Source organism: Mus caroli, chromosome 7, assembly GCF_900094665.2.
Source record: "Mus caroli chromosome 7, CAROLI_EIJ_v1.1, whole genome shotgun sequence".
NCBI classification, from domain to species: Eukaryota; Metazoa; Chordata; class Mammalia; order Rodentia; family Muridae; genus Mus; species Mus caroli.
This window is the reverse complement of record NC_034576.1, coordinates 11,803,558-11,814,069: the sequence shown is the minus strand read 5'-3', so window position 1 is coordinate 11,814,069 and position 10,512 is coordinate 11,803,558. Positions and strand designations below refer to the sequence as shown.

Sequence of the window (10,512 nt, the reverse complement as noted above, 5' to 3'; positions counted from 1 at the left end):
AAAAACCAAAAAAAAAAAAAAGCTGATTAGGTTTGGGATTCTTCAGTCACCCGTGTTCTTTTAAATGTCCCAGCTCTGGGGAGGAAGGGGAGAAGCCTTCCCCAGTGGCAGTGTTACAGCTCTGAAAGGAAAGGTATCCTGGAAGTTGGGAGCCAGGAAATACCACAAAGTCACAATATACAACAAACCTCAGACAAGAGATTTATTGGGAGGGAAAAACTCAGAAGGTGGTTGTATCTGCTCAGGTGAGAAGCGGCAGAGAACGGAGCAGAAAACAGAGAATATATATATATTTTTTTCTCTTGGGGGGGTTGCTTCCCAGAGGGGGGGTTTGGTGAGTTTTCAAGTCCTTTTTTTTTTTTTTTTTTTCCTTATTTATTTTATGTATGTGTTCACTGTAGCTGTCTTCAGCCACACCAGAAAAGGGCATCGGATTACAGGTGATTTTGAGCCACCATGTGGTTGCTGGGAATTGAACTCAGGACCTCTGGAAGAGCAGCCAGTGCTCTTAACAGCTGGGCCAACTCTCCAGCCTGAGCTTGGGCTCTTTACAATGTAGGGAGGAGCTTGGCCCCAACGCAGCTGGAGGGGCAGATCCAGCCATTAGGGCCATCTGAGTGTTCTGTGGGCAGAGCTTGGCCACTCGCACTCCTCAAAGGGCTGACGCTTATAACCCCAACAAACTCATTTACCCAGCAGGACTTAGGAGTCTTTCTCTGGTGTTTTCTTTTTTTCCCATTTGGAATGTAGGTTTATGGCTGCCTAGGAAAATCATGAGACAGAGATCCCAGTGTCAGCTCAGTATTTGATTTCCCTTAAATGCAGGTTGACTCATCTCCTGGTTTCCAAGTGTCATTGTCATTTATGTTACCCTCCCTCCCCATCTTCACCTGTAGACTTACATTACCGAAGTGTGACGTTTGCTGCGTCGTGTTCACCTGTAGAGCTAAGTGTGGCGTTTGCTGCATGTTTGTTTGGCTTTGGGGTTGGAGGGGTTGTTTGGTTGTTTTAAGACAGGATTTCTATATCCTCCAGCTTCAGTTTTCCCAGTTTTGATAATTTAGGCAGATGCTACCAAGCTTAGCTAGTTTAACATTTGACTTAGAAAGCCCAAGGACATTTTTACAGGAAGAGGAACCAGCCCAATATAACCATAGTTCCTGGGGAAGACCATGCATAGGGGAGCACAGGCCGGTATTGGGTATTGGAAGAGGTAGATTCAAGGAGGATGAAGGTAAAAAGCAATTGGCTCACAAGCAGAGGAGGCTGGTGAGGAAGAGAAGATGGCCTTGATTCCAGCCTGTGGGCCCAGGAAGGCTTAGGACATTTGCTTCAGTTTCTTTAGGGAAACCTGTTGGGGACCTCATTTGCCCAATGTACCTTTGGTCCTGGCATTACATAGCTCCATCCTAGAGGAGATGACAGTGGGCCTATCAGGTATCGGGAGGCCCAGCTCAGAGAATTTTCCCAAACAGTCATAGGCAGCTGGATCCTATACAGCATCCCTCTTTGCATAACTTAATGAGGTTTAGTGGACAGATGTGTCTGACTCCACTGGCAGGTGGGTGGGACAGTTATGTCTCATGTATAGAGGGTAGATGCAAGATGGTTTTGTTGCTTTTTTGAGACAATGTCTCACTATGGACCCCCAACTCCTAATATAGACTTGCTTGTGTCTCTGTCTCTTGGGTTCTGGGATTAAAGGTGCCCATCAAGGCATCTGATCTTTTTAATTTTTTTTTCTCCAAACTGTCTCAGTAGCCCCACACTGATCTGGAAGATTAACTTCCGATCCTCCTGTCTCAGCCTCGCAAAATGCTAGGGTTACAGGTCTGCACCACCACACCTCCAGGTGACGGGACCGGAGTTCCCAAAGGGCAGGACTCAACTTTGCCCATGCGCTCATCCTCAACAGCAGACACAGTCACAGCACTGACTCGTTCTTCCCACCCTCGTCCCTCCCATAGCCCGGTCCACAAAGGCTCATCTACCAACAGAACTGCTGCTCTGGAGCAGCTCTCTTTCCCCAGATCTCCTGGCTTCCCCCACCTACCTGTGGCCGCCTGTATCCTACACTAGGCTGCAGATAAGCTGTACCTCTACCCTATGGCCTCTCTGAGAACCCAGATTAAAGCCAAAGTGTCTGTGCTGACTCCAGTGGCATGTCTCTGTACATCCATTTAATATCATTTGCTTTGTTTTAAGGTAAAAACAATATTATTGTTCATACAGGTGTATCTCTACTCAGCTTGTTCTTTTGTAAGATAGGGGCTTCAGTGCTGGGCTGTGATGGCGTAGGCCTTTCATCCCAGTGTTGGGAGGCAGAAGCAGGTGGATTTCTCGGAATTCAAGGCCAGCCTGGTCTACAGAGCTGCATCCTGTTCCAAGATGATCAGGGCTACACAGAGAAACCCTGACTTGAGACAAAACACAAGGCCTCAAACTATCCTTGAATTGCCCCCTCGAACTCCTTTTTTGTTTGTTTGTTTTTTTCGAGACAGGGTTTCTCTGTGTAGCCCTGGCTGTCCTAGGACTCACTCTGTAGACCAGGCTGGCCTCGAACTCAGAAATCCACCTGCCTCTGCCTCCCAAGTGCTGGGATTAAAGGCGTGCGCCACCACTGCCCGGCTCCCCTCGAACTCCTAATCGTGGGGATTTCAGGAATGCCACACCAAGCCTAGTTCTTTGAACTAATTAAAACCCAAAACTGAGGTAGAAGGACATAGTTCAATTGGTGGAGTGCTTGCTAAACAGGCACAAGGTTTAATCTCCAGCATTGAATAAACTTGGCATGCAGCTGTATGCCTATAGTCTCAGCACTCAGGAGGTAAAGGCAGGAGAACAGAAGTTCGGACCAGCCTTGGCTACAGAGAAAGTTCAAGGCTAGCCTGGGTTACATGAGACCCTGTCACAAAACAACATCAGGGCCAACAAGATGGCTCAGTGGTTATAAGCTTGTACCATGAAGCATTACAACTCGAGTTCCATCTCCAGCACCCATGTGGTGGAAGGAGAAAACTGATTCCTGAAAACTGTCCTTTGACTTCCGCATGCATGCATGCCCTTACATACATGTATCCACACATATAATTATGAACTATAAACAACAGCAATAAAAACCAGGAGGCATGTCCTGGAGTCAAGAGGTGTGGACTTTCATATCTAGGTAAGAAATTATAGTATATATATGTTTTAACTTTTCAATACTGGCATTCATTTCCCTGTTGGTGTGACCTCAGGTCCACATGGGACCTGGTCTGCTAAAGGCCACAACAAGCAAACTGAATCCCACGCACCGATCTGCCCTCCCTCACCATTTAGGGTCATTATCACTGGGGGCCGGGGGGTCTCAGAAGTCTTCCCTGCTCAGTTCTTTACCTTGGGCTCAGATTGGATGGGATGGGATGGGATGGGATGGGATGGGATGGGATGGGATGGGATGGGATGGGATGGGATGGGATGGGATGGGACAGGTGGGTGCATGATGGTTAAGCCCAGCAAAAATAAGCAGCCCTGTTTCATTTCCTCTCAAGTCAGTAGCACCACTTCAGATGTTAGGGCTCATATAGCATGGCTTTGGAGTGGCTAATGACAGGCCCGGATGAGGATGGGGATGTCGAGGAACCAGAATTCCTGACCTGTCTTTCAGAGCTGAGGGCCACATCTTCCCTCCAGGCTTCAATTTCCTATTGGTGGGTTATGCCAGCCCTTCGAGCCTGGTAGACGAGAGAGAAGGGAGCCTGGATGGAGACTAAGAAGTCCACCTGAGTTCAACCCTGGTTCTGCTGTGTGCTCTAGGCCACACTAACTCTTCTGTGCCACCTGAGTTTTCTTGTTTGAAGCAGAGACATCAATACAAGGCCCACAAGCTGCTCACTGGGCAGCACCTCGCACATGGCTGGCTGTGAGTCTACTTGGACTTTATCTGGATCCTATTAGAACATTTACTCTTTGTTTAGACAGGGTTTCACTGTGTAACTCTGATTGAGACCTGGAACTCACTATGTAGACCAGGCTGACCTTCAACTCAGAAGAGACATGCCTGCCTCTGCCTCCCAAGTCCTGGGTTTAAAGTCATGTGTCACGATATCCGGCTGCTAGAATATTTTATAGCATCATCCTCCACTGGTCCAAATCTCCTTCCCTCTTCATTTCCCAGAGGAGAAAGCTGAGGCACAGAAACAAACCATTTGTTTGCCTGAAGCTTGCACCAAAGAAATGGAATGCACTGGGGTTGTCTCTCCAGCTGCTAATTTGAGAGCTCCCGCCTATTGGGGCGGGCTCCTTTCCTGTTTGTATAGCCACAGTCAGGAAATATTGAAGTGGCATTACCATGAAGATCAAAGTCTGAGAGTCACACACTAGTTCTGGGGTCAGTCCCTGCCTACTCCACCAGTCCCAGAGGGGTTCATGCAGTCTATGGATTCCTCTCCAGGACAGCTTCTTTTAGGATATAACTGTAAGTGGAACTGACTGGCAAGGCTCACACGACAGTGGATTTGCTGAGAACACAGGCTCTTCCACAGTGAGTGAAAGGGATTCCAGAGAAGGGCACAGCTGTGACCTTAGGCCTCAGCTATCTTTGGGACTGCTGGTGGGTCTATGGTAGAACTGGCCTTTGGAGGTGCACCATCTAAGGATACCCCAAGAGACCTGGCCTGGGGGTGCGTGCTGCCCCTGGGCCTCCGCAGGGCCTTCTCTCCTGTGTGGATCCTTTGGTGATGGAAGAGGGCTGGGCGCTCACGGAAAGCGCGGCCACACTGCGTGCACACGAAGGGCTTCTCACCCGTGTGGATACGCCTGTGGCTGAGCAACACTGCGCCCTTGGCAAAGGCCTTGCCACAGTCGCCGCAGCGGAAGGGTCGTTCGCCAGTGTGCAGCAGCTGATGCTGTGTGAGGTTGGAGCTGTGGCTGAAGGCACGGCCACACTGTGGACAAGAGAAAGGCTTCTCTCCAGTGTGCACACGCTGGTGCTTGAAGAGCGAGGAGCCTTGACTAAAGGCTGCGCCACAGAGGGAGCAGGCATAGGGCTTCTCGCCGGTGTGCGTGCGTTCGTGCTGAATAAGATGTGAGTTGCGGCAGAAGCGGCGGCCGCACTGTGCACAGGCATAGGGCCGCCCTCCTGCGTGTATCTTTAGGTGCTGACTGAGGTTGGAGCCGTGGCTGAAGGCCTTACCACACTCGTTGCAGTGGAATGACTTCTCGACTGTGTGGATGCGCTGATGGCGCACCAGTGAGGAGCTGTGTCGGAAGGCCTTGCTGCACACCATGCACACATAAGGCGTCTCACCGCTATGGATGCGCTGGTGCTGAGTCAGGTGAGATGTTTGACTGAAGGCCTTGCCGCATTGGGCGCACTCATAAGGCCGCTCTCCGGTATGAGTACGCAGATGCTTGAGGAGGTCTGAGCTCTTCAGGAACACTTTGTTACACGCCCTACATTCGAAAGGTTTGTCCCCAGAGAGAAGACCTGAGCCGGCCTGGAGGGCCTCTCCCAGCTCATCCCATATCCGGGCCTCTGTAACATTGGGGTCTCCCTGAGACTCATGCCAAGCCTCACTTATCCCACGTCCGTCCCCTGCTCCATGGAGATCTGGAATGCTTTGGAAAGTTCTCCCAGGGGTTAGCTGCATCTCTGGCTTTTGCTGCTCTGCTACTTGTGGCTGCTTCCCTGGGGCCAGAAAGTCAGAGAAGGCCTTTCCTCTAGATGAACCATTTTCAGGAACCCCTACTGGGGAAGTCAATCGCAGGCTGACAGTTGTTTCACTGCTGCTGGAACCTAGCAGTAGCTGCTCCCAGTAAATCACTGATACCCCTGTGGGTTTTCTCTGTAGAGATGGGCAGGCACTTTGGTGTCCCTCCAGAATTTTTGCATCAGGGTAGGCACCAGCAGGAGGAAGGATACTAGTAGGTATCCTATCAGGCCTGTCACAGGTGGCCCCTGGAGGTGTTCTAGACACATGTCTTTCTCTTGTACTATAATTGGATCCTGAAGGCAGAGAAAAGATAGTTACCTTGGGCCGGGCAGTGGTGGCACACGCCTTTAATCCCAGCACTTGGGAGGCAGAGGCAGACGGATTTCTGAGTTCAAGGCCAACCTGGTCTACAGAATGAATTCCTTGAGTCTATGCACTATCAGTCCTGTTGCAGACTGCTTTTCCTGGGCATTCTCTCTACAATACTCAGCAGTATCCTGGCCATGCTATGCACAGTGCCAGGAAGAGCCCGGCCAGGAGAAGTGTTCAAAAAACAGTTGGGGAGAAGGAATGACCCTACAAATGTGACAGCTCAATGGGGAAAGTGAAGCCACACAGCACAGCTGGTGTGGGTATGTATGTATGTGTGGCTCAAAGGGAGTAATTTCCTGCATGGACACAGCACCTGTGCCCTTCAAGGGCAGGAAAGGTCACGAGATGAGGAAAAAGATTCAAAAAAGGAAGGGAGCTATCTCTAGAGAGGAAAAGAGGGTGTCTGTAATACCAAGAAGTAGAGAATGTAGTAGCCCTTGCCCCTGAATACACCCTAGGTGAAGCCCAACTCACCAAGGCTGGATCTCCTGTGGGTACCCCTGCCTGGGCCTCTATTTGTCCTGTTGGGAACCCAGGGTTCCTCACCACGCTGGAGTTGGATGATCACCCGAGGCCGGGAGACAGAAGGTCCTAGGAAGGAATAAGGAGCATGTGAGGCCAGCCCCAGCTCAAGACAGTCCAGCCCCAATAGAGAGCAGGGTGTGGGATATTATGGATATCAACCATGCAATTGCACCCAAAACCCCAAAGGATACAGGAGGACTGCAGGCCCGGCTCAAGGGTTCCCATAAGGAACTACTAGATCAGCCGCTCCAAAGGAAGGTGCTAGAATTCAGGCACAGAAGAATGTAGACAGCCAGCACCCCAGGGATACAGGAAATGGTTATGTTTATCAGACTATATGTGTCCAGGGCATCACCCTTCCTCTCACATGCCCACGGGTAGAGGGCCATACTCATAAACAGTTAGGGAGAGAGTGGACACTTGTAATGGCTCCTGAACCTGGTGTGCTTAGCTGCCTGCCATACCTGGTCCCAGCTTTGCTTCCAATGAAGGACTCAACTCAGGGCTTTACCTATGGAGTCTACAAGTGCGAAGTTTTCCAGCATTACATGGCGGTACAAGGCCCTCTGGGCGGCATTCAGGAACATCCACTCCTCCTGGGAGAAGTACACAGCTACGTCCTCAAAGGCCATCCATCTCTACAACAGTAAGAATAAGATAGTGTCTATGCTATGGCTGAGTGAGGTAGGAACCTGCTCCCTATTAATGGAGATGCTTCTCGGACATTTATCTTCCTTCCCTGTAGACTGGTTGAGAGGCAGGTATATGTCTGTGAGTTTGGGGCCAGCTTGGTCTACATAGTGAGTTCTAGGACAGCCAGAGCTATGTAGAGAAATCCAGTCAAACACCAATTTTAAAAAAAATGGAAAGCCGGGCGGTGGTGGCGCACGCCTTTAATCCCAGCACTTGGGAGGCAGAGGCAGGCGGATTTCTGAGTTCGAGGCCAGCCTGGTCTACAAAGTGAGTTCCAGGACAGCCAGGGCTATACAGAGAAACCCTGTCTCGAAAAAACCAAAAAATAAAAAATTAAAAAAAAAAAGGGCCCTTTAGAATAAGTAGACAATCTCAGCTACTGCTATGGGTATTGGGGTGTCGGAGGTGGGAGGTGGGACTGGCCTCATCAATCTGGTAGACATACAGGAAGTCAATCTTTCTTGCCTCTATACCAATGCTCCATTTCCTTTCTGCTTTTACAACTCATACCCTTGTTCAGCCACCTATTGGACTCTTCCCCTCACAGCCATAGGCACCACAAGCCTTTCCTCCCTGTTTTCAAATCCTAAGCAACCAACCCTGATCAAGTCCGTGAACCTATCTGTCTTAGTATTGATGACCAAAAAGAAACTTGGGAGGAAAGAGTTTATTCAGCTTACACTTCCAGATCACAGTCCATCACTGGAGGAAGTCGAGACAGGAACGCCAACTGGGCAGGAGCTGATGCTGAGGCCATAGAGGGATGCTGCTTACTGGCTTGTTTCCCATGGCTTGCTCAGCTTGCTTTTTTTTGTAGAACCCAGGACCACCAGCTCAGGGATGACACCACCCACCATGGACTGGGCCTCCCTACATTGATCACTAATTAAGAAAATGCCTTATAGTTAAATCTCATGGAGGCATTTTCTCAACTGAAGCTCCTTCCTCTCTAATGACTCTATCTTCTGTCAAGTTGACACATAAAACCAGCAACCAGCCAGTATACTATCCTTCTTTAATTCTCAGGTCCCGGCTCAAGACACTAGGATTAATTAACTGGACATCTATCACTTCAGGCCCATCATATCAATCCACTCTGGGACATCACACATGCCTGGTCTTTCCTGTGTCTACAGTAGTCCCATCCTCCCAGGTGCTCAGGCTGACCAATAGAGTTCTTCACACAACACTGATGCATCAGCAGATCTACTCATAATTCAGCCACTTTAACCACTACCATAACTAGTCTCATCCAGGGACCACCATCATTCACATAGACCAAGGGGTAATAGCCTCTGTTCTACATAATAATACTTCCACCGTGTCTGTTCTACACTCAGAAAAAGAGAAGATGCTTTTAAAATCTTAATTAGGGATCTGGGTGTGGTGGCACATGCCTTTCATTCCAACACTCGGGAGGCAGAAGCAAGTGGATCTGTGTGAATTCAAGAACAGCCTGGTCTAATTGTACATTTCCAGCACAGCCATGGTTACATAGTGGGACCCTGTCTCAAGGGTCTTACATACCAAGTTGCAGACCAGCTAGAGCCACACAGTGAGACTGTCTTTCAAAACAAACCCCCAAAGCCTGGGGCTAGAGAGATGGCTCAGTTGTTAAGAGTATGTGCTGCTCTTTCAAAGGGCATGAATTCAGCTCCCAGTGTCCACATTAGATGACTCACAAGTGCCTACAACAAAGTTCCCGGGGAACCAACACTCATATGCATAGACCCAGAAAACTGCACATAAAAATTTAAAAATCACTCTTAAAAATCTTAACTGGGAAAAACCAAAAAAAAAAAAAAAAATCTTAACTGGGGAACTGTCTAGTCTATGTTTAAAGCACTCTCTGTCTTCCGATGCCTCTGGGACACAGTCCCAACTCCTCTGCCTGCTATTTCAGACACACAAGACCTCCCTTCCTTGGTTGTTCCACATCTAAATTGCTAAGTTCCAGGCTGGGATGTAAAGTGTTTGCATGGTATGCACAAGGTGTTGAGGTCCATCCCCAGTACGGAATAAACTGTGTGCTCAAGCATGCTTGAAAAACTAGCACTAAGGAAGCAGAAGCAGAGGGACCAGAAGGGCAAGGTCATTTCTTGGCTGCATATCTAATTTGCGGCCAGCCGAGAGAGAGAGAGAGAGAGAGAGAGAGAGAGAGAGAGAGAGAGAGAGAGAGAGAAAGCCTTCAAAATATAAAAGTCTCACCTTGGCGTTTGCACATGTGGGTGCTTTCCTTTAACTTTTTCCCAGACCTTACCCACTTGGCTGTCACACGTGAGGCTTCCACACCCGCACGCCTCACTGACCTGGACTATGATGTTGGAAGCAACTGGGTCCCTCCCCACAGTACAGTAAGAGGGCAAGCCAGGACACCTGGTGGGTCCTTGGAAAGATTCCTACACTCACCCGCGGTGGATCTGCCAGCGGCCAGGTTGCCGCCACCGGAATCTGCAGTGGGGGCGGGGCATGACGGGCGAGAGACCTGGGCATAGCCCGTCCCCGCCCACGGCCTCGCGCAGCCCGCCTGGGCCTCAGTTTCCCGGTCAGAAAAGGGCGTTGTACGCCCAGAGGACTGCTGGTGGGCTGCGGCTGGGGGATGGAGAGTTCGTGGCTTCGGCACAACCCTAACGGTCTCCGCTGCAGCCTATGAGCCAACAGGGAAAACTGAGGCTAGGAGGCAGAGCTGCGGGCTTGCAGTGCCGACGTGTGCCGAGCCACGGTTAGAATCGGGCAACTGCGAGTACTATCCTTATTTGCCCTAGTCTTGGGTCCCCAGAACCGCCTCGAGAGTTGCAGAGTCGGCCAGGCCTTTCGTGCACCAATCGGGATCACCCGTGTGGCCTTAAGCTAGTCTGCAAAGTGACAACCCAGACCGCCGGAAGCCCCGCCTCTCCTATCGGCGTTGGCCCAATGCACAGCACGGATGCTCGGGTAAACGTAGTTCCTGCTGACTTGCCTGAATGACAGGAGGGTGCCTTCCTGGTATCCATGGCGGGTATCCAAAGCATCTTTTCTCCCTACCTCCCAGCCTTAGCAGAACGCTGGAAAGTGAAGTTTACCACCACCGTCCGGTTTCAGCCAGGCCTGAGCACTAACAGAGACTCCTGGGTAGGTCCCCGCTCCGGGCAAGCGGCCTTGGACCAAAACCTGAAGATTCAGAAGTTGGGAACTTGGAGATTTCGGGAGGCAGGCGACACAAGCCGGGAGCACAAAAGAAAAAAAC

General features: G+C 50.2%; 2 protein-coding genes across 3 annotated transcripts in view; both read right to left on the bottom strand.

The window, feature by feature from the left end:
* Znf446 (zinc finger protein 446) overlaps positions 1-6,608 on the bottom strand; it is a 14,136-nt gene extending 7,528 nt beyond the window's left edge. The window contains exon 1 of the mRNA XM_029480022.1: positions 6,543-6,608. The gene's annotated coding sequence lies outside the window, so the exon portion shown is untranslated. The remainder of the gene's footprint in view (positions 1-6,542) is intronic.
* Positions 2,889-10,157, bottom strand: Znf324 (zinc finger protein 324). Of its 2 annotated transcripts, none has more exons than XM_021165973.2 (4): positions 9,696-10,157; positions 7,105-7,231; positions 6,543-6,659; positions 2,889-5,989 (listed from the first exon to the last, which is right to left on the bottom strand). In XM_021165973.2, exons 1-4 carry the CDS (start codon positions 9,777-9,779, stop codon positions 4,566-4,568), a joined length of 1,752 nt encoding a protein of 583 aa, XP_021021632.1. In that variant the 5' UTR covers positions 9,780-10,157; the 3' UTR covers positions 2,889-4,565. The 2 variants fall into 2 exon arrangements, with proteins under 2 accessions (XP_021021632.1, XP_021021633.1); XM_021165974.2 differs by lacking the exon at positions 9,696-10,157 and adding an exon at positions 9,495-9,684.
* Positions 10,158-10,512: the final 355 nt, after the last annotated feature.

Bases quoted from the DNA above. Each gene is read 5' to 3' on its own strand.
- Znf324 (XM_021165973.2), bottom strand. From the start codon at position 9,779: ATGCCCAGGTCTCTCGCCCGTCATGCCCCGCCCCCACTGCAGATTCCG. The intron at 6,660-7,104 runs GTAAAGCCCTGA...ATTCCTTCCTAG, and splicing joins CGCACTTGTAGACTCCATAG to GACCTTCTGTCTCCCGGCCT. The intron at 5,990-6,542 runs GTGAGTTGGGCT...CTCTGCCTTCAG, and splicing joins CCACAGGAGATCCAGCCTTG to GATCCAATTATAGTACAAGA.